Source organism: Callionymus lyra, chromosome 7, assembly GCF_982586985.1.
Source record: "Callionymus lyra chromosome 7, fCalLyr1.hap1.1, whole genome shotgun sequence".
Classification (NCBI taxonomy): Eukaryota; Metazoa; Chordata; class Actinopteri; order Syngnathiformes; family Callionymidae; genus Callionymus; species Callionymus lyra.
In genome coordinates, this window is record NC_141824.1 from 19,914,390 (window position 1) to 19,937,830 (window position 23,441).

The 23,441-nt window shown below is 39.3% G+C and overlaps 3 protein-coding genes across 3 annotated transcripts in view; 1 reads left to right on the forward strand and 2 right to left on the reverse strand.

The window, feature by feature from the left end:
* Positions 1-318: 318 nt before the first annotated feature.
* hnrnpul1 (heterogeneous nuclear ribonucleoprotein U-like 1) lies at positions 319-8,392 on the reverse strand. Its single transcript, XM_087795139.1, has 16 exons — positions 8,292-8,392; positions 7,562-7,848; positions 6,665-6,961; positions 6,406-6,586; positions 6,253-6,326; positions 6,029-6,168; positions 5,855-5,954; positions 5,678-5,790; positions 5,294-5,560; positions 4,953-5,075; positions 4,747-4,875; positions 2,851-3,019; positions 1,871-2,134; positions 1,658-1,803; positions 1,342-1,587; positions 319-1,112 (listed from the first exon to the last, which is right to left on the reverse strand). The coding sequence occupies exons 2-16, from the start codon at positions 7,812-7,814 to the stop codon at positions 999-1,001; spliced, it is 2,616 nt and encodes an 871-aa protein (XP_087651265.1). The 5' UTR covers positions 7,815-7,848; positions 8,292-8,392; the 3' UTR covers positions 319-998.
* An 881-nt stretch (positions 8,393-9,273) lies between these two features.
* On the reverse strand, positions 9,274-11,693 carry opa3 (outer mitochondrial membrane lipid metabolism regulator OPA3). The gene is made up of 2 exons (XM_087795527.1): positions 11,530-11,693; positions 9,274-9,821 (listed from the first exon to the last, which is right to left on the reverse strand). The coding sequence occupies exons 1-2, from the start codon at positions 11,669-11,671 to the stop codon at positions 9,493-9,495; spliced, it is 471 nt and encodes a 156-aa protein (XP_087651653.1). The 5' UTR covers positions 11,672-11,693; the 3' UTR covers positions 9,274-9,492.
* A 2,078-nt stretch (positions 11,694-13,771) lies between these two features.
* ppp1r13l (protein phosphatase 1, regulatory subunit 13 like) overlaps positions 13,772-23,441 on the forward strand; it is an 18,902-nt gene continuing 9,232 nt past the window's right edge. The window contains exons 1-4 of the mRNA XM_087795529.1: positions 13,772-13,921; positions 22,002-22,041; positions 22,111-22,223; positions 23,005-23,441. The exon at positions 23,005-23,441 is cut by the window's right edge and continues 44 nt beyond it. Coding sequence (XP_087651655.1) covers positions 22,020-22,041; positions 22,111-22,223; positions 23,005-23,441 — 572 coding nt within the window. The 5' untranslated portion in view covers positions 13,772-13,921; positions 22,002-22,019. The remainder of the gene's footprint in view (positions 13,922-22,001; positions 22,042-22,110; positions 22,224-23,004) is intronic.

Genomic DNA, 23,441 nt, shown 5'->3' on the forward strand with positions numbered 1-23,441 from the left:
CATCATCCGTCTATATGGCACCCACTCTAATATAACAAAAAGTGCATCAGATCCTGAGCAGCCACTAATTTTACATTTCAAACTACCACATAATTATTTTGTTTCACCAACTGCAGGTTATCAGCAATTTTAGTCTTGTAAAGTTAAAAACAACATTCACACAATCCTTTAGATCAAAAGTTGAACATTTTAATCATGTACACAAGTCAAGTCAATTTGAAATTAAGTACACATCCCCCTTTAGATCAAGTAGTTGTCATTAGAACATTTGTTTTAAGAGGCCATAAAAAAAGAAAAGAAAAGAGTCTTACTTATATCTCAGAGTATACAATTGCATTTATTGTATAAAGACAAGGAAGCCGGGTTAATAGTCAGAATTTCTCAAACTTGAGTAGAAAAAATGGGTTTGACGCATGAAGATTTGTCTACTGGACTCAAATTAACAGCAATCACACAGGGAATAAAAAAAAAACACAACTATGGAATAATAGTGGTAAAATATTGCGTTCAATTGACATTTAAATACTAATATTGACATCTATAAAACACTCCCTTCGTCTTTGAATTCTAGAAGGAGGAAATAAAATGAGCTCAGTGTAAAACAAAAAGGGGGCAATGAAAGTAAAAAGCATGCACATTTTCCGATAACAAGCAGGTTTATTCAGGCTCATCTGCCCGGTCGCTGAACACAGAGCACCCTCTACACCTCAACCGATCTCTTGTAGAAACTGTGGCAGCTTATTTGTCCACATCGTATGCATAATAGATAACATTCATGATTTGTTTAGATATCTATCTTCTACCGTCTCACCACCCAAGACGTTTTCCGGAAAAATACAAAAACAAAAATGAATAACATAAAATCGGGACATCTAACTTTATATGGTTTCTGTGTTCCACGACGAGAGATGGAGGCTGACATAGACGTAACGGTGGAAATGTACAAATTTATACGGTCAGTGGCAGGTCAAGGTACCACTGGTGCGGCTGTCAGGCTACTACTGGGCTCCTGAGGAACCTTGGCTGCCCTGTCCGGGGTACCCGCCATACTGGCTGTAATACTGGTTCCACTGGTTCTGGTTCTGGTAGTACTGCTGCCACTGCTGAGCGTACTGGAGATGGAAACCACAAGTTAATTTTTTATCACAAAGGTTTTAAAAACATGCATCTCAAGTTCAATATTATAATAATAACAATAATAATACATTTTATTTACATTTGCTATCAAATATTAGAAAAACAGACCATAAACTTGCTGCCTTCTTTGGAATTACTGACATTAGGAAGGTTTAAACTCTTCATTACAAATAGCATCAACTTGTTATCGGTTCTGCCACTGACCTGCTGATACTGCTGGTTGTAGCTCTGCTGCTGGGCCGTCTGGGGTTGAGGCTGCGCCTGCTGCTGGGGCGGTGGTTGCTGAGGTGGCGGCTGCTGCTGCTGCTGCTGCTGATGGCTGTACGATTGTGCCGTGGCAGGTGGCTGGCTGTAGCTCTGGCTGTAGCCCGGGTACTGACTGTAACCGCTGTAGTAGTTCTGATTGTAACTGCCCTGGTTGTAGGGTTGATGGTAGCTCTGGCTGTAGCCCTGGAGGTGAAAGATCACGGTAAGGTTATTTCCACATATTCAGTTTGTTGACATGAGTTTCTCTCAATACCTGGCTGTAGGTTCCCTTGTATGGAGCGGGACGGTTGTAACTCTGTGCTGGCGACTGGCTGCGGTTGTATCCAGCACGAGATTCGGAGCTTCCATAGCGATCGTTGTTACCCCAGCGATTTTGGTTGTAACCACCACGATTATAGGCTGGATAGACAAAGAGAGAAAGGATGTAGACCAGACGAGGAGAAAAAAAAACAAAAAACCTTCCTACCTCTGTATCCATTCCCACTGTCTCCACTGCGGCTCGGGTATCCGCCTCTGGAACTGTCTCGGTTGTCGTACCGCTGGAAGCTACCACTCCCGCCCCGGCCGCGGAACCCCCCCTGCCTGTTGTCAAAGCGTTTGTCGGGGGGCGGTCCAGCTTTGCGACCTTCTTCATTGTATTGCTTCAGCAGCTTTTCAGCCTCGTCCCTTTCCAAATCAACCACCGTCACGTCCTCCAGGAAATCACAGGGCTCGGGCAGAGTAAAGTTGGCTTGTTGGAGTGAAAGAGGTGAGCACAGAAGAGAGACGGTCCATCCGGGAGGAGACAGACGGACAGACAGACAGATGAGAGGAGGGAGGGGATGTGGTGAAGAGCAGAAGCAGCAACACCACCGGGAGACAAGAAAGACAACAGTTAGCATCATACAGAGGCGCAGTAAACCACAAAGAAAAGTAAAAGCAGACTGATGAAAGGAGATGGCAGAGAACAGAGAAACAAACGTCACCTCCAGAGGAACATGGAGGAAACATTTGCGAGATCAGACACAAGAGTGGGGAGTCTTCAGTAGATGTGAAGGAGGGGAGGGGGTAACATGTTGGATAACTAGGATGGTGAGAAGAGGAAAGCACACTGCAAACCAAGCACTTGACAAGAACGTTTTAAAAATTATTCACAACTCAGAACAAGTTCCATTTTTACCGTCACATGACCTGAAAAAGGCCACTGGTCTTGGTTTGCAGTGAGTCTGAAATAAGCAGTATGGAATGTGCGAGGTAGAGGGCAATATGAGGAACAATCAAAACTCATGTGGACTGTTTTTAAAAAAAAAAAAGAAAAAAAAATTCCAAGTCTCATATCTGGCCAAAGGCTATGATGGGAGGTAAGGGGTAGGGACATCTTCCAAGTTTGATTTGTAAAGACAACATACAGAAAAATAAAAAATAAAAAGTAGATCTTGTGTTTTTGCTTTTCCACAGCATTCCTACCTTTCATTTCTAAAACAGCATGATCGGGCACATCCTTCCCCTGCTCATTGGTTTGCTTTAATGTTCGTTCTTTAAAATCCTCGTCCGTGGGAAAAATTACAATAGCCTTGCGTTGAAAACCTTCAAAAGGACGCATTTTTCGTCTCCTTGCTGATCCATAAACATTTGTCTAGCAATGGTGACAAGAAAGAAGTAGAAGCTTGTTTGTTATTGTTTACTTGTAACGGCTTTGCACTGGAAGCTGGAACCCTGCAATCATCAAGTGAGAGAGGTTTGTTTTGGTTGTCACTCTAACGCTTGTTCGGTTTACGCGTCACTGTAGCTAATAACCTCTCGTCACTTAACAGACCTACCTGATGGTGTCCGCGTCCAGGTGACCCTGTGACTGCTGGTGAAGGGTTAATGATTGACACTTAATGGGGAACCCACAGTTGGCTTAGCGAGCATCGACCGAGTCAAATATCTTCCGTAACGCAATTCCTGTATTTTCGCTTTGCGTCGCTACCATTTGGCTTTTACTAAATAAATCACAAAATATCACAATAACAAATCTTTACTGTGGTCACACATATGTGAACTGGAAATGACGCTTACATTGATAAATAGAAAGTGTATCAAATAGGAATAATCGAGAGTATAGGTTTTCTGATAAAATACTTAATACCACAAACAAATTTGTGCCTTCTGTCTGGACTCAAGACTCTGTACATTTAAATAATTATTAGAATGGGAACACAATTTAAGCGAGCGTCCGGAGAAATGGTTAACTGACCAAAGCCACCGAAGCTAACAGTATTTAGGAGCATTGTAGAACAATGAAGACGGTCGCTTATACTCTTGACCCGCGACGCATGGGTGTAGAACGGACGTAGCAGACGGGATTTCACAGCATTACATCTCGATCGTCGTAATCAAACACTACCATATTTAGATCGACAATCTACTGGCGAGAAAAAGGCGAAAGGAAAGATCTGACGGAAGCCGTTTGGAAAATAAGCGAGTTTCGTTGACTCTTTAGCAAAGTCAACAAAAAAGTCATGCCGTTTAGTAGCTGGACAATTTGTCAACAATTTAAAGTTTTTGTTGCAGTCCAATACATTATCAGCAAATCATTTTTAACTACTGAAAATATCACGATGTCATGAACTGCCCTCTCTGACGCATGATCGCACTTCAAGGGATACACAACATGATCAACTATCGGATTGACAAATCTTCAACAGTAGCCGTTACTAACGCATCTACTGGGTTCCCCACACTCACCTGTACTCACCTGGCGGTTGTGGCTTCAAGTCCCACCAAGACAGACAAACATAAATAACCAACCTGTCAATACTCACAGATCCTTTGATTAAGACCAACTTTTGACCCACCTACCTTTAAGCTCGTTAGCTGAACACTGGTTCTGAAAACGTGTGGGTTAGTGAGCACTTACCTTGGAGGTCAATTAATTTATCAAAAAAAAAAAACACACTTAAAAGTTCCACGTAACTCAAATATAACAGCTTCTAAAAAGCCATCAGCTGTCTTTTAACTTAGCAACAGAAGGTGTTTTCTTACTCACCAGCCAGAGCTTACTTGTTTCTCAACATCTTTACATAGTCATGGTTTACTTGTACATAGTTCACAACACATACAGTACTGAATAATGACAAGAGGTCGCAAATATATGGAGGGTTGAACACATATTCTGACACGTATAAGAGCCATTAATAAAGTTTCGTTTGCATAATTACAATACACAACAAGTGACAAGAGTGATATCAATGACGCTTCTACTAAATAATACAGAGCACCCCTGAAAGATAAATAAATAGTCCATTAGAGAGGGTGTACATCAGCGAACATCGACTGTGGTGAGTGATAGAGCAGAGTAATAAGCGAGAGGTTCAGTACCTGGTCAAGGATGTAGTTGCGTCTCTTGCGTGCAGCGATCTCGATCAGCCTGTTTAGACATTGGGTGGCCTGCTGGATGAGAACATCCCAGCGACCGGCGTAGTTCTTCTGGCGCCTAAGTCCCATCACCTGTTGAACAAAGTCCAAAGAACTAGTGAGCACGACCCAGTCAATTGTTCACGACTTCAATCTAACCCAATACACACCTTCATCTTGTCCATGATGGCGTTGGTGCCAAGGATGTTGTATTTCTTCTCAGGGTTCTCTTCAGCGTGTTTAATGGCCCAGGTAGTCTTTCCACAGGCAGGCAGACCGACCATCATCAAGATCTGGAGTGCAAGCAGTGATGGTAACAGGTTCATTTTATTTCCATTCATCTAAAAATACTTTACTAGGAAAATTTAATTTTAATAAGTCTAATTCAATAAATACAATTTAAGCTGAACATGTACTTTAACCATAAAACAACCCTTTTTTTTAATCTTACACGTATAAACTAAGTCATTAGTATTAATACATAGAGTGATTTACTACTTGATTTTTGTACCTCGCATTCAGATTTGGAGCTGGGCCCTTTGGTGCCTCTGATCTTGTCTTCGAGGGCCACGTTGTGGATGTAGGTGTATCCCTCCGGTGGGTCAAAGTACGGCTCGCGCTTTTGCCCAAAGTTGAACTCGACGGCACAGTTCTTCACCAAAACATGAGGGAACAGCGCACGGCCCGCCAAATCCTCCCTTGTCACACGAAAAGCTACACCCAGCGACACACCGTTCTTGGAATAGGACATCTCCACCTCATCTTCAGTGTCAAAGTCCTAACACAGAATAGAAAATTAACATCAGTCAACTTCAAAAATAAACATGTTAAATTGTCATCAAGTTGTGATCTGTGGTCAGAGTATTACAGTTCAATTACGGATGATGCTACTTACAATGTAACAGCCAATGACATCATTTTCTCCAAATCTCTCGCCAAAATCTGCAAATTTACTGTCTTCGGATTTCTTGCCCGTTCCTCCATAACCGTAAGAGAAGGGCTCCTCACCTACAACGAGAAACATCTCAATAAAGCTAGCCACACCGGTTAGAAAAAATAAGTAGCAGCTCACCAAGCTGGGTGCTGGAATAGTTGAGTGACCATCCAATCCTGACCACATGAGGATCTGGCTCACTGCTTGGCAGGTGCTTCACATTTATCTCCTCATTGATCTGAAGAATGAGGCCAACATTAACTTGTGAATTGGAACAAAAGTTGTGTAGCAACTAAAAGCCGCCAACATTACCTTCATCTCGTAATACACACGACCCTTGGTGACCCCATGAGAGGCCCTTGCACCAGCCCAGAGGTATGCAAATCCTTCGATGGTGAGTGGATACCCACTGTAGCGGTTCCGTGACACTTTAAAGTGAAGATCGCAGTTGTCTAAAGGAAAGCAGGATACATTATTCTGATCAGGACTTGATCTAAATAATTTCTCTAAGATAACAAATTGAATTGAATACTCACAAGTGTCAATTGTCACCAGGGTGTCATCAATGTCTTCTTCCTCATCTTCAGCAGGGGGCTGTGGTGTGCGGGACCTAAACACCAGTGGGGCAAGAAGACACTTACACCTTTTCACACAGAGTACAATTTTAAATATATTAATGATCAGCATACCGCTTGTCTTCTCTGTGCTCATAGTAGTTGTAGCCTCTGTTGTCATCGTGGGGACGTTTACGACTATGTCGGTCCCCTTCTGACTTGACTTGATCCTGGCCACGTTGCTGTTGAGGAACTTCCTGCTCTCTGTGTTCCATCGGTTCAGGCTCATCTTCTTTTTTTATGTCAACTTTGATCTCTGATGAAAAAAATACGAGCAGAGATATGTCAAGCCCGGGAAACGGATCACCTCCGCCGAGTCAAATTCACAACAAACCTGGTTTGACCTCCTCGGTTTTCTCATCTGGTTTAGGTTCTTCTACTACTTCTTTGTCTTCTTCCTCTCCTTCTTCTTCTTCTGCTTCTGCTGCTGCTGCTGCTTCTTCTTCTTCTTCTTTCTCCTCTGACTTGGGCATCTCTACATCTGCAGTGAAGTCAGGTACACCAGAATCTGAGGTTTCCTGGCTTTCCTCTGGCTCAGCTAATGCCTCCTCTTCCTCAAAGTCACCACCTGAGTCTCTTCCCTCATCCTCATTTTCCTCTTCCAGGAGAGCATCACCTTCACCACTGTCATCTGTGATTTTAAGAGAAAGATTAAGATGTCAATAAATTGATAATGCAACTGCATTTGCATTAAAAACATTTCTGGGATTAAACAGCAACCTTTACTTATTAAGCACAATTGTTTTAAAGATAGATCAACCCTAATTATTTTTCTCCCGACCCCAAATGAGTAGCAAATGAGTGAAATTTGAATTTCGGTTGAATCATCACTTTAAGACACCCACTAAACTAAATTAGCATTGTTTTATTCAGGACTTCATATATAAGGAAATAAATTAGAGTTTCACACTCTACAGCTTAGTTATATACAATACATATATACAAATAGGGTATTGCTCAATAAAAAATAATTTGCTTTACATTTGCAAAGCAGTTTTTAACTGAAACAAGCAACTTTAACATTAAAAAAGTAAGTAAGTCATTTTTATTTGTATAGCGCTTTTCCGGACCAGGGTCACAAAGCGCTTAAACAATACTCAATAAAGTTTATACTTTAAAGGGCAAGATAAAACTGATAACACAACAGGAGATTAAGGAAAAGGTCCACATTAAGTAACATTGTTGGCAAATAAACACAAGTTAACCAACCAGAATAATGAATCAAACTTACTTAGTTGATCTTCAGCGTTTTCGGCTTCCTGGTCGTCCTGTCCAAACTCATCCTCCTCAGGCTGCTGTTGCTTCTCCTGCTCCTCAGCCTCCCCTTGCTCCGCCTGCTCCTCTGGATCTGCCTCGGCTTCAGCCTCCAGCGCGGCCGCCAGCCTCTCCACCAGTTCCGCCTTAAGGCCTTTGATTTCCAGGCCGCGGCGCTGGAGCTCCTCTTTCAATTCGTTGACTTTCAGTTTCTTCACGTCGACACTCATGGTGTTTGTGGTGTTGCCGCGTCTTCGTGTTCAACTGGGAAAAACAACAACACAAAACAGTGACGCTCAGTCCAACGTCCCACTTATGAATGGATGACTGCAGCGCGCCTCCAACTAGCAAACAGTAGCTTGTACATTTAACACAAGTCCGCGCGCACTGCCTTTTAAAAAACGCATGAGTGCAAAGTACTATGTATGCGCCATGATATTTATATAAAACATTGCTTTAGTTGCGAAACAAAACTCATGTTTACTTACGTAATCGATTAAAGTTGAGGTTTCGATGCTAACGCTTGTAGCATTTAGCACTTAGCATAAACACAAACAACGACTGCAAGAGCGCTACAGTCTCCACTAGCAAAACACGTCAGTATAAACAGAACCGAATGGGAATATTACACATTTGCCGCATTGGTGGTTTACGTTATGATACAGTGTTTTGCATTTTTTAAATGAAATAAAGCGGCGGAGGCCTACCTGTGCTTACGCGAGTCTCGCGGGTCAACGGTTGTAGCGTGAAAAAGACACTTCCGCCCCCTAGCGACCAACAACTGCCATGAACCGGAACCGCGCATCACAAGGAAATAGTAAACGCTGATAGAATATCTCAGGAACACATCTTTTTGAAATTCATGTTCATTTTAAATTAACCGTTAACATGTAATTGTGTTTTTTAAAGTATTTCTTCCATTAAATACGTTAATATAATTAAAGTTCATGTTCGGGGCAGTCCCTTGGCGGAAGTGACGTAGGGACGATGTTTGCCTACGGTGTTTCTTTTATCTTAGTTTAAAGTCAAAGAGAAACGTTGTTGCAACGATTACCCATGTTTTGTGGAGAGGTTTATTGACAACCAAGTGACACCAACAAAATATATCAGCTAGACAAAGGCAACCAATAAGAATGGTAAATAAAGATATGAATATAATATTTGTGTCGCGGTTTTAAATGAGAATTCCTATTGGTTAATATGAAAAAATGGACTAGGTGTGAAAATATAAAAAGTAAGCAAAGGTTATAAAATGCATCTTTAAAGCAACATTATAAATAAATTCATAATAAAAGACAAAAAATGAACATAATAGCAAGACATTTGAATTGTCAGGATGGAAAACTTTTTTAATCTCGTCTCTCAGAATCTCAGATATCCTAAAACAATGTTGGACCTAATTTAAGATAAATATTGCCCAAAAACAATGTACTCTACGTGCTCTACAGACATGTTGTCTGTAGGCTCACCGGGTGGCCATTAACCCACCCATTAACTTAATGGTCAATGCGACTCAGCCAAAGCGTTTTTCCATCAGACTCAAAAAAAAATCCTGATTCAGAATTGATTCCTTTTTTTATTTTCAACTAGGATTTGTCATCCCGTCAACACAAGAGGTTTCTAAAGGAAGTCCACCTGATTAATAAAGCAAAGTTTTCAAATACATTAACACAGTAATCACCAACACTATTTATTGAAAATCTTTTTTACAGTTTATTTTACATGGAGCAGGCAAGAGCAACTTTGAATACAGACTATGAATATCATAGCTAGTTGCTTCCCAACACACACTGATCATTGACTCTCACTTTGAACGAGAACCTCTGCCCATTTTTTCCCAGTGACATCACAGGAATCAGAACCTGGTCAAGTGCTTATCAACAGCTGGCATACTGTAGTGTTTGGGGGTCATTTTTTGGCAGGGACTGGTATTGATACCAGCTGTCGGTTGACTTCTCTGAGCTGAGCGCTAAGAGTCTCTGAGGTAATTTCAAGTTCTGCCAACTGAGTCTGTAAATTGTTGAGTGTTTCGCTCAGCTCTTCCTCTTTACGCCTCGCGTTCGCCGCCTGCCGGCTGTACTCCAGCACCATGCACCCGCCGCCGACCAGGAAGACAATGGCCTCTCCCAGGAGCTCTGCCCCCAGTTCAGCCGCAGCTTCCTCGTTCAGTGGCTTGATGGTGGCACCACGAAATCCCATGATGCGCATCTTTGTCCTCATCTCGATCCAGTGGTAAACTGTGAAGAATGTGGGATATGAAATTTAGTTTTTGTGTCAATACATGGAGATCATGGTCCAAAGATAGGAACTGTAAACACAATGCGATAACACATTGTCATTTAAAAGTACCATAGTAACAATAACACCTAAAAAGGAACTTTGAGAATTATTACAACCAGTTTTATATCTGTATAATAACGTGTTTTATTCGAATTCCAATACAATGTTATTAAGATAAATTAAGTTACAAAAGAGGTTGAACTAACCAACAATGACCATTTAGAACAAAATAGTTTATTATGTTTCAACAGACTGAGAGGAATTCCAGACTTAAAACCAGACGGCTTTTGTGCACTTATCTTTGAATTTGCTAAGATTAAATCAATAACTTTAAATCAGAGACCATGGTTTTCTAGTCAGCAGAAATTTCTCAGAAGGTTAGGAAAGTCAGCGAGTCTGTGGATGTATGGAAGTATTCATGGCTTCTCAATAGCGTATATTAAAGCGGACCAACGTATTAAAAAGAAAGATTGATTTGCCATGACATGATGGGAAGTATGTCGCACCTGGAAGGATGAAATAATTAAAACGGCATACACCACCTTGACATAGGACAAACAATTACCGATAGTGTACATTAGACAATCACAAATTAACCTAATTATATGAGGGTTATATATCCATTATGTAATTCATCATTAGCCCCGTTTGTGACATTTGATCATTAAAGCTTTAAAGTAGGCAGGTTTTTTATTATCATTATTTGCTAAACAGAATTACAAAATTCACAAAAACTATATATTTTTGTATTACTTGCCTAAAAACTGGATCATATCACAATTGGCCAGTAGGTGGGAGCATTGAAAGCGGGTAGAGGTGCATGAAGTGGCAAATAAGAAGCCAGAATGTATAAATGGTTTATTTTTCATTTCTCTCTCGATGAGACAAAGCATTGTTTATTTATTTAACCAAAAATAGATTTATAAATCGATATAATAAAACCACAACAACAGAATCTTGATTATTTTTTTTGAATGTCTTATTTAATGTCCTTTCAACATGTTTACTTCATGTTTTGCATCATGGGTCTGAAAGGACTACAATTTAATCTATGCTGTATGTTTTGCATACATGTATATTTGACAATAAAATAACTTGAACTTGAAAACCTGACTTGAATAATTACATAAATAGATTTATCACATTCATTGACCGCTTCCAACATTTTTTCCCCCCAATAACTGTAATAATAACTGTTTTGCAATCGTTTATCTTAGATTATTTTATTTTTAGAACGAGCCACTTTCCATGAATACGAATGTCACTTTTAGAAATATGTATTTGTTTCAAAAGTTTCAAAGTGATCGGAGGTATTTAAATCTGACTATGTCCCGTGTCGCCTTCTGTATTTAAATGTTATACTATAAATAAAAAATAAATAAAAAACAAAATAATGATCTCAGATTTGATGTTCATGCTTGTTATTCATTCAATGTCAGTATTTGTAGCAACATTAGCAGAACAAATGCTACTCTAGCAATGACATTTAAGACCCGCCCATTACGCTTTTCCATTGGCTAACAAAATTGCCCCCGGAAGATGATAGGCCGATTGCGGTGACAGCTGAATTCTTATTGGACGCCTAAGCTGAACCGCGGTAGCTCCTGTGCTACTGTCCGACTCGAGGTGTAGCGGTCACAGGGAGACGTTAGCTCGGCTACTTACACTGTGCTGGTGGTAGACAAACATAGTTCTTGAAAAACTCGCTGCTCCGGGCTCCAGCTTTTATTCTATTGGCGACAGGCTTACTCATTTGCCTCACTCCGAGGTAGAGGAGCTTGGCGATGGGAAAAGCACCGACAACCATCTTGGCGGAAGCTATGCACTGAGGGCGGGGCGAGCACAGATCACGTGACTTCAACTTGGACTGACACATCCTAAGTCTTTTTATATTGTGTAAATTAAACTTTTGTATATATAAAACTATTTTCTCACCCACCCTCCCCCTTTGTTGAGGATAAGATACTTAGTCACTTTTAGTCCCAACGCTTATGTTCACCCTTTGTAAAACGTCAATTGATCCATTTAATATTAGTTGTTTTTTTTACAGTTTATATTTAAGATTCAAAACTTCAAAATGTATTGTTGCAAGGTGGTTTCGCTTCTGTTTCATATTTATTTTGTAAAGTAAATATTTGTGTTGCGGTTTACTATGAGAATTCTTATAGAAGTTATAGAAGGTCCTTCATCCCAACTGGTGTCAGGATATTTAACTCTCTACTTTAAATATCCTGATGCTAATCCGTAGTGTGTTTTTCTTCTCGTGTGTTTTTATTTTTTATTTTATTTTTTTCCATTTTTTATTTCTATTTTATTTTATTTTTATTCTATTTTATTTTGTTAATAGTGTCAATTTCTAATTTTGTAAATAACTTGTATATTCTTAAGATCGTTTTTATTTTATTTTGTACTATCTCTTTTATTATTTCTTTCTCCTTGCACTTTATTTTTTTTCCCAACTGCGCTGTTGTGAAAGTGTGTTTCCCCTCTGGGGATGAATAAAGCTTTTCTATTCTATTCTATTCTAACATGAAAAAAAAAGGAAAGGTGTGGAAATATATGCAGTAAAATCAATCTTTAGAAGCAACCTTATAAATGAATCCATAATTGAAGGTCAATTGTAGATGTACACTTGTAGACATGTCCAAACAAATGTACCTTTAGTTTGACCAGGAATTGAAATAAACAGCAATTTGAACAATGCAAGGAAATAAGATTTCATAAATATGGGTTTATTTTCAATAAATACTGCAAACAGTTAAGGTTTTGATAAACACAACATAGTTACACTAGTAAGATAAAATACAATAGCATTTAGTTTTTAAATGAATCTGATGTAAAGTGAACATTTGTTGTAATATATTTAAATACTTAAGAGACATTTGTCAGCACGTTTAATCGAGTAAATCTTTTCAGGCTGTTGCTCCTAAGCTTTGGAACAATCTTCCTCTCTCTTTGCGCTTGATGGATCTACTGACTCCTTTAAGAAACATCTTAAGACGTTTCTATTTGTTTAGGCTTTTCCTTGATTTTCTGGAACTTCTGTGATGTTCTCAGTTTTATCTTGATCTTTAAAATATATACTTTATTGAATATTGTTTTGATTGTTTAAGCGCTTTGTGACCAGGGCCGGGTCTAGACAGGCATGTATGAGTGGGCAGCCACAAATCTTGAGGGGGCATTGTGCTGTTACTTACTTACTTACATGTACGTTTGAGGGGGCACAACATTTATTTGAGGGGGCCAGGCCCCCTCTTGCCCCTGCCTAGACCCGGCCCTGGTTGTGACCCTGGTCTAGAAAAGCGCTATACAAATAAGAATTACTTACTTACTTACTTACATGTTGGCTATAGAGTCACAGGCTGGGTCGATAGTAAACTGAGACTCAGAGTAGCTGAGATGAACTCTATTCTAAACTCCTTTTTCCCATCAGAATCACTTCTTTGTTGAGACGACTAATCAAATTCAACACTAAATCAAAAGTTGTTGTTTTTTTAATGTAATATAATGTAAGGACTTTCCACAATTTCAAGCATTTCAAGAAAAATAATAACATCCACATCCATGAGGTCTGATCAAATATATTAAGAGTAATCACCATATTTATACATTTAAAACAAGTTGATTTTACATCGAACAGGCAATTTTTCAAGTGACTCAAACATTTTCGTTGACAAAGAAACGTGCATTTTGTTTTCAAATTTTAATATTTTTACAATGCATTTGAAGGAGTCACCGTGCAGTAAGAGGGCGTAAAAAAAAACTCGATGTCATGGGCGTCGATGTCAGTAAAACTCTGAGTACACGCTGACAGATGTATCACCTGGCCAGCTGTGAGGAGCACACCTGTCTCGGGTTACAGCGGTGCAGACAGACGACCAGACAGGAGGGGGGGGAGGAGGAAGAGAGGGGCTGGACCTTCACGAAACTGCTTCATAAATGACCACAGTTTCTGGGGACCAGACGGGAGCGAGAAGAAACTAAAGGACCGTTAGGGTCACACCGGAGTCCAGACCCCTGATTTTTTCCGAGTCGGATCGAGCTCCTTCGCGAGGAGGTAAGACGCTTTTCTACGTGTGCGCAGGAGGAAGATCCCGGTTTCAAACTTGCGTTAGACTCTGTTTTTCACCAACTTTTCTCGACTCGAGTCGAGGGAGTTTAAACTCAGTATAAAATATCCAAGTTGGAAAACTTCGCAGTGAAGATAAAAGACTGTAGGACGAGTATATAATGAACATCAGATGTTACTATTTCTACCCGTCACCGCAGAAGTGGACACAACTGGACGTCTGGAAGGACTCACCAAAAATAGTTTTCCTTGGAGTTTAGGACGAATAAACTCCTCCACGAAATACAACCACCATGACTCTATTTGACCAGTGAAGTCAGCCATTAACTTTCTTAAAGCTTGAGAAAATGATCTGTAGCTTGTTCAAGTTTGGGTTGTGATGACGCCACATCACATATACTTGTATACATGTATAGATAGATGGATAGAACTTTATTGAACAGAAATGGTTATTATATATAATATAATATATGAATATATGGTCGTGAACGTATATTCTTCCGGAAATTAAAAACTTTAATTGTATTATTCTAGATGATTAATTGAAAGGCGAAATAAATATTGAGATAAAATAAATGAAGTCCATAATAATCGTCACCCAATAACTATTGTTAAGCAACTTGTCTACACTCTATGTGCTTTGCTAGTATTGGTCCAAAAGTTCTCCCAAGCATAGTATTGTATGCACTTATTTGATAAAGTGCATCCGTAGACATAGCGTAATATTGTGAGCTGATATTAATAGTCGTAGTGTAATCCCTGTCCGTATTCCCTTAAGTGACTCAGTAGGAACTGGACAAGCCAGACATTACGAGCAGCAATTCAGTTCGGAAACAATTTTGGCAGACAATGTCATCTTGTTGGCTCAGCAAGGGTGACAGGTCTGAACTCAACCCAGGATAGGAATTGGCTAATTTGGCTCAGGGATGTTTGGGAGATTTGTAGAGCTTTCGAACATTCCTCAGCTCCAGGGTGGAAGTCTGGTTACATGGCACCTGTGACACTAAATGCTTTGGCAGTCTTTCTGGCCGTTTAAGTCATATAACAAGTGTTGTAAAACAAGCAGATCTTATCAGCGTTGATCACTGTCTTTTATCAAAATAGCTCGGAAACAGATCTTGCTTGAGTTATGGAGGTGTCTGAAATTTCCGATTATTATCTGTCGCCACTTACAGAGCGGTGCTCGACAAGATCCAGTCCAGAAATGGTTTAAGCATCTCCATGTTGGGTTGGCGACAGTTTCAGCTAAGATGGTTCAGCGAAATGCTTCGGTAGTATTGAAACATGCTTTTTCTGTCGGTTCCCAGTTTCGATATCCACACATGATAAAACTTGATAATGTGTTGATTTAGCTGAAGAAAAACGGATAAGGGACAAAGATATATGTTACTATCAAGACTATCACTATATATTTGGTTGGAATTTATCTTGTGAAAATGGTATTAAAAAGTATTATACAGGAGATGATACCTAAGTGAAGGTAGGTAAGTAAGTAAGTAATTTATATTTATCGAGGGCTTTTCTAGACCAGGTTCACAAAGCGCTTAAACAATCAAAAAAATACTCTAAAAATATATACTAAAAATATCAAGATAACACAGAGAAAAACACAGGTTTCCCAGAAAAATCAGGGAAAAGCCTGCACGAATAGGAAAGTCATAAGATGTTTCTTGAAGGAGTGAGGAGTATCAGTATCAATACCAGTATCGATCATTTTCCATCGATAAACAGCTTTAGTTGCTAGTTTCCCACATCATAAAGACATATTCCAGACAGCATCCTCAACAAAATTAAGCAAATAATGTACTTACTTAAATGATTTGCTCTTTAAGATTGAAAGATGTATAGATAATAAACAGCATCTGCATCATAAAAGAAAGTTTCTGATCACTGTCACTTTTGCAGCTCAGATTATGTTTCTGAGAATTTGTCTCATTCCTCGGGAGAATCAGGAAGTCGTGATCCTTTGACCTGAGCTTTAAATACATTTGTCCGAGCTGGGAAAAAAAAGGCACAAACTTTCAGAAGGGGACACGTAGCAGACTGGGCTCTACAAAAATGTAATACAGCTCTGAGACATTCACGGTCGGCTGCTAAAGTTGCAGGGAGACGTTCATGGGATTAGATGTGAAGCCGGGTTTAATAGTAGTTTATGTACGCGCGAGCTCAGCCGAGATTGTGCAGGAGTGTTTTTGGAAGTGACTGTTAACGCGGTGTGTGTGTGTGTGTGTTTTTGCACTCTCGATTGTGTATTCAGTTCAGTAGAAAGGTTAGAAATTCCAATGACTAACTGAGGAAAAGGTGTGGTGCAATGAACGTATACTGGGTGGAGTTTCTGTGTCAAGTCTGGAAGTTCAAGATATTTGTACACTTTCCTAAACCATCAACCGACTCTTTAATTTGACTTTGTTGGTTGAACTCGGCGTGATGTCGCAACACGACGGGTTCAGAGTGAGATATTTGTTAAATGTTTTTGTTTACCCTTGTGTTATTTTAGGGTCAAGGTGTTTGTGGTATCCCGTGTGTTGCTTCTGTTTCAAGATGAATGACCTCCATCAACGCACATGTATTTCTAGAAGCCAGGGAGGTCGTTTACTGAGATAACATTCACATTTTTCTGAGATAACACAAGGTTTGTTTTCATCATTCACATTATCTAAATCGCTATAACCCAACTACACATCTCAGACATTCTGACCATTTGCTGTTTTGTCCTTGTTTATAAATGTTTAATAATTATAATAATTAAGTTAATAATTGTGTATTACTGGTGAATTATAGATGACCACACATTAACTATGACCACGGAAAACATTTTAATCAAGTCATATAATGGTTGACATCACTTCCTGTTATTTGTGTGGGTATTTTATGAAATAGATTTTCCCTGTTTTAAGAATCAGAAAAGACTCGGAGGCGCATTACTTATGCTGTTAAGGGCGTTAAACAACTAGTCTAGTAACTCTGTGTCATGTGACTACCAGAAACATGGAATCCTTAAAATCCCGCACTTAAAAAAACCACCATCTTAAATTGGCATTTAAAACATATTGCCTGGGGAAAAAAAGAAGATTGGAATTGGAAATATTGTTTGAAAAAACAATGTTGGAATAGAATATAAAAAATTACATTGATAATCAGCTGCACAAAGACAAAACACACAAAAGAAATATATTTCTTAATTATTATTAATTTAAGTTACATCCTTCATTTTCAATCCAAGGTTCTTTTTCAGCCAATAATTGTCTCAGTACAAGATCACAGCTATTGATGTCAGAACTTAGTGAAACCATGTCTAAATATCAGCTCTTTAATAAAACTTTAGGAATAATTGATCTTTTTATCATTATGTTTGTCCAAACAAATTTACCTTTAGTTTTACCAGGCATTGAAATAAACAGCAATTTGAACAATGCAAGGAAACAAGTTTTCATAGCTGTATAAATATATGTTTATTTTCAATAAATACCGCAAACAGTTAAGGTTTTGATAAACACAACATAATTACACTAGTAAGATAAAAATAACAATAACATTAAGTGTTGAAATGAATCTGATTTGTTGTAATATATTTAAATGCTTAAGAGCCATTCGTCGGCACGTTTAATCGAGTTCAATCGTTCTCTTGACCTACAATTGTGCCTCTATGTAATGAAAGAATGTTTTCCCATCACCACCTTGCACCAGACTCCACCCCGACTTGTGAGCCAAGCTCTTGGCAGGAGTACAGTTCTCAGGTTAGAACACTTTAAAAAATGCTTAAACAGAACATGACACCACCTATAGGTCTCGATCTATCGAGAAGATCGTGCCAACGAAAAGAAGTCATCAGGAAACACACGGGGGAGGAATCTCAACCCGCCCAGAACTGGTCGTTATCAGTGGATTTGAGGGTTCTTTTAGGTTCTTTTAGGTTGTTCTACTTGCGATTACACAGCTACTCCCGCCTGTTTGTTCGGCTTTAATTTCCGCTTGGAGGCAAACATGTTCAAGTGGCGAATACTGACATGTCAGCGTTTTATTGTTACGCATCACTCAGATCTGGTTGTCAACTATGTTCTATGAAGAGAATGCATATCAGTGTGGATGAGAATGTGTCCACAATAGTTCTGTTGCATTGCTTTGCACCTGTTGTTTTATAAGTATGAGTTTACAGTTTGAAACAACGTATGTAATTACAGCATCGGCAAATTTGCATGTTGTTCCATCAGACTTGAAACTGATTGTACAAGAGGTTGAACGACAACAGCAGGTTTAGCAAGAAGACATTTGTTATCTTATTGTGGCAGATGTTGACGTGGAATCTGAACCCAGGGTACCGTTGTGCAATACGCTGGTTGAGAAGATGCCAACCACATGATTAATGGTTTGAAATGACTGATGGTCCCTGTCGGGCGTTAAGTGGTGGTTGGTTTGTAATCCATTAAAATTTTAACAGGGGTGTCAAAAACACTCCAAGTCACATGTCAAAAAATGTGTTATTACTGATAATAGTAGATAAGTAGTAGTCCATAAGATAAATGCTTGTTTTCTTTAGTTTATGATGGACCTATGGACTAAATGATAATGGAATTACTAATTGTTTTTAAATTCTTGCGGGCCATCATAATTTGTCTTTCTGGGCAACACTTTGCAGTATTTGCAGTGTACTACCTGGATTAAGCTCGATTTATAGGATCTTATTTATATGCAAAACAGGTCGGAGGAAGGTGACATCACTGTACTTAAGGTGTAATCCATTGGTTTTAGAAAACAAAGGTTTCCAGGAAAGGTTGAAGACAGATGATATTCTTCAAAAACTACAAAGGAAACCAGAAACTGTTGTTGTGGTCCGCTTCATCTACTGGTCATAATGAAATTGATGATGTTTAGCTGCTCTCTTTTACTTTTTCATTTATTGCGGTGTTACCTCAAAATAACATTAAACAAATTCAAATGTACATAATTAATAATCAGTTCCAATCTTGTAATTTTAATCATCAACTAACTGAATGATGTACCAAAATGATAATTTATCTATTATTATAGTAACTGTTATCCTTGTTTATACAGTGTCATTTTTTTTAAATATCAATCAGTGAGAAAATGAGATGAAAATATCCAACAGTTCGACATAATGAGCTGCTTAACTGTGATTATAGGACACATTCTACAGGTAATTATCCCTTTATTTAAGTTGGCCGGCTCGACGTTACCCAGCAGAAATAACCGAGGAGACATTGTGAAACACTTGAACTGGTTTGGCGAGTCATTTGTGAAGCTTGAGAGTGATGTGTCAGTGCGAGACGAGAGAGGAATGAAAGAGGGAGTGACGGCCTGCAGAGCGAGTCGGGACACACCCTGCTGCCCTCCTGCAACCAAATTATAGTTTATGATCTGACAGTGATCCCACGCTTGCCTCTCAACGTCTGCTCGCTCTCAGTCTACGATACAGTTGTGAAGACCATTTGTCTTTTGAGAAACTCAAGTTTAATACAAAGTCACAGTAAAGTAAAAGCAGGATTTTTTTGGAGAGCTGAAAATACCCAGAAAAATCGAAATAACCGCCAAAACAGAGGAGACCGTTTAAGGGTCTTATGAATTAAATGATGCAAATAATTTTCCACCTATATGTCTTAAATATAGTATAGATTTCATTTAAATTTAAACTATTTAAATTTCCAGGGTGTGGGGTTTTTCAAATGGAAAATCTGGAAATCTCCCTTTGGTTTTAATCAGGAGTGTCCCAACATTTTCAGTAAAGGGGCCATATTTGATGACCTGAAAACAAACAAGGGCCAAATGTACGGGGGGAAAAAATGGCCCATATTTAAAAACAGAAAAAAAGGTTATTCTTTTTAATTATTACCATTTTTCTGCTTCAGTTCTATAGAATATAACTGAGTCTGCAACCACATTATATTAATTCAAGGGCTACAAATGGCCCTCGGCCTGGACTTCGGACAAGCCTGGTAGAGAATCAAAAGTGGATGGTTTTTGAACTTTAATGGGGGTCTTTGTGCTCCTTTTCCCATGACCTGTTCAAGTTAATGCCCCCGTACAGTAAAGAGATGAAGCAGGAATTTTTGGAAATCTCCTTTAGTTAATGTACAGTAAATGTATTTAAAAAACAAATGAAGATGCCATGGCAGAGGGAATCCTCGACTCAAAGGAACTGGGCGAGTACACAGTATATCAGTCCTGCTTAAAAGCACCTTTGTGTGAATAAAGGAACAAAAAACAAAAGAAGCCATTCCAGGAAGGGCAAGAAGAGGAAGGGGGAGGCGGGGGGTCCTTTAATTCCCGGCCAGGAAACTGCGAGTTTTAGTCCTTGTGATTCAGTGCTTGTGATGGAGTGAAGGGCTCTCAGGACGAGCGGCTCAGGAATGTGAGTGGTCAAGCCTGCAGTCGGACCGCCAGGGTGACCGCTGGCTCTTATCTGGCCGTGCACGTCAGCCGGCCCGCTTTTATTTATCCCCTCTGGCCAATGTTCCACAGAGTCGGTGAGGAATGTTCGCTTGGGTCTGACAGTTTTACGGGAACAGCCGGGCCAGAGTACTAGTAAACACACCGAGGCTTTACTTTTAGCCACACATAACATTAAAAAATGTTCTGTCTATTATTACTGCCTGTGTTTTAATTTAGAAAAATACGTTCTCTGAAATAACATTAGCGTGTGACTAGTCAAAATACAATCGAATATACCGTACATAGAAGCAAATACAGTCATGTAGTTGTAAACAGTCCAGAGCTCTTGTGCTGTTATGGTGAGATGTTATTTCATTCAGTTAAATTAGTTTTTTTGCAGTTCATGCTATTGTTTTTATACTTTTTTTTATTTGAACATCAATCCGTGAATATAATCCTGACATTAAAGAGGATGTGGACGCATGTCTACGAGGTTTCTACTAACATCGTTACCATAATGTATATTATTGGATGGAGGTGAGGTTTTTGTCCCCTTGTTGGTTTATTTTGTATTTTTTGTCAACATTAAACGTCATAAAAGGACATTAATGACACAAATCACAGATTTGGTCAGAAGATATTGGCAAAACTCTGTAGTTCCATATGGATTCAGGAAGCTTTTGTCATTTATGTCTTCTCGCTTCATGCTGTGGTTCAAAACTAACATAAACTGAATAACTTGAATTTATTAATCAACTTTAAATTTGCTATCGTGAAAAATTGTTGCAAATTGTCTTAAAAAAATATAGGATAAGTAATTCCATCCAATTTTGATAATTCAGTGTTTTAACATAAATTTAGAATTCATAACTAGGTATATGATTTTCTTTACGCACTGAAAATGGGCTGAAAAAAAATGACTCAAATATTACTTAGAAAACTAAGTCATCTTTATTAGTAAAGCACCTTTCACAGAAAAACATATAAAATGCAGTGCAATTTTTCAATTGAAACAATACCTTTTTTAAGCAGGTAAAACGCTTGTTTTGTAAAATTGTTTTCTGTTATTTCTGCTCCGTTTAGGGGGGAGTTTCTAAAGTACTATTGGAGCTCTTTGGTGCAGTTATGATCTGTCTGAGTACACTAGAAGTTTCTCTCTAAATATCACCACTCAGCCACATATCGACAAACAAAAGCCGATAGATCATTCCTGGTTGATGGTTTTCTGTTTTCATGAACACCTAAAGGATGTCCATCCATGACAAGAAGGAGTTAAAATCTCAGTATCCACTACAAGATGTTCGTCACACCTACACCTGGACTGTTGCTGAGTCAGCAGACGTTACAGACGTTATGTCCCAAACCCACAGACTCGGGAGTCGGTTGATGGCGTGTCCATCAGTCCTGGAATGTTGGAGTCTCACCGGCTCCGTTTCTGAAACAGGCTGTCGATGTGAATGAGTCACCGGCAGACGCTGATTCACGCTCGCATCGCTGTGGGCGGCACAGACGCACGAGACTGATGGTGATGACATCACAGAGTCGATTGAAAGGTTTTCTGCTGGGATGACCGTTGAGCTCTGAGTGCATTAACATCACTGAGACTGTAGATTAATGTACAGATTCTCATGTCCTTCTATGTATAGTCACTTCATCAGCCTCTTATTCTGTTCACTTCCAGCACCTGAAAGTCGCCACCATGAACTTCGGCAGCAGCATGTGTGAGTTTAATCATTCAGAGTCTATGGCTGTGATGTCACTTCCTGTTCTAACTGGCGGTTTCCCAACAGTCCAGACCATGGACGAAGACCTGAACGCTTCCATGGCGATGGCTGACGAGCTGTCCAAGGAGTTCAACTCGCTCATGAGCGAGGCCACGCCGAGTGCTCCGGACAGCGTGAAGGTAAAGAGCTTCACCTGAAGAGATTTGACGGTTGTACTCGTGGGAGTTCGTCTCTTGTGCTCGGCTACAGCTGTTATCAGCAGAATGTTGCACCTTCACCTATTGGCAGTAAATGAGATCAGCTCAGGTATTTGGATTTTATAAAAAGTCATAATTATAAATATTTTTAAGTTTCCTTTCTTGATTTTACATTAAGAAATCACCTATATAGTTTTATGTTTCTAGTTTTATTGATTTACAAAGATTATTCATAATACAAATGATAATAAAATTAATTCTTAATGCTGTTGGTCTTATATTCTTTTTATTATATTTGTATTTTTTGTTCTCTAAAACATTTTAAACAAAATATTTCATTCAATTTGTGGCCTTTTAATGCATTTATATATATATATTTAAAATTAAATTCAAATTTATTTTAATTCAAATAAACATGCCAATAATCAAACTAATGACCATTTTTGGAAGCTGGTATTGTTTTTATTAGAATAATTAATCCATGAATATTTCTAAAACATTATATTTTAGCTAAATGAATTATACTTATTAATGATTTCAGCCATTATTTATTATTATTTAATCATTGAGAGAGTCTTGCCAAATAACCTTTAATCAAAATGTTTAATATATTTTATTTAAAAAAATAATTTCCCACTAGTTTTCTTTCTGTATATTTCATTTAAGTGAAGAAATAAAAAAAAAATTATAATTTTTTTATACATTTTTTGGTAGAAAACACTTGTTGTTTTAATTGAGGATCAACTTTCACATCTGTCCACAGACGACCTCCCCGATCAGAGAGAGGCAGCGGTCGCCCTCGCCCAGTCCCTACGAGTTAAAGACTCAGTCCAGCTCAAAGTCCTTCTCGCCCAGCTCCAGCTCCAGCTCCCTCTACTCCACGGACTCCATCCCACGTTCAGCCGCGAGCGTTTCTTCCGGCGTCCGAGGCGGCCCTGGAAGCTACTCGCCCAATCAGCTCAGCCCCAACCACTCGCCTCGATCCGCTCGCCGGAACTCCCCGACGCGCTACGACAGAAGTCCCAGAACCCTGGACAAGTCCCCGACCATGAGTCCCACGACGTCCTCCTTCGATCCGCCCGCTCGCTCGGGGTCCCATCACTACAACTACAGCCTGTTGACGCCGAGGCCCTACGAGAGCGGGACCCTGGGACGGCGGTCGCCCCAGCCGGACAGGATTCCGTCTCCTCTGGTCTTCAA

What these genes read in the sequence shown, in the direction of transcription:
- hnrnpul1 (XM_087795139.1), bottom strand. Translation starts at nt 7,814, where the DNA reads ATGAGTGTCGACGTGAAGAAACTGAAAGTCAACGAATTGAAAGAGGAG. An exon ending in CTATTCCAGCACCCAGCTTG is followed by an intron (nt 5,791 to 5,854) that starts GTGAGCTGCTAC and finishes TTCTCGTTGTAG; the next exon opens with GTGAGGAGCCCTTCTCTTAC. An exon ending in ACAAGGGAACCTACAGCCAG is followed by an intron (nt 1,588 to 1,657) that starts GTATTGAGAGAA and finishes TTTCACCTCCAG; the next exon opens with GGCTACAGCCAGAGCTACCA.
- opa3 (XM_087795527.1), bottom strand. Translation starts at nt 11,671, where the DNA reads ATGGTTGTCGGTGCTTTTCCCATCGCCAAGCTCCTCTACCTCGGAGTG. An exon ending in TTGTCTACCACCAGCACAGT is followed by an intron (nt 9,822 to 11,529) that starts GTAAGTAGCCGA and finishes CATTCTTCACAG; the next exon opens with TTTACCACTGGATCGAGATG.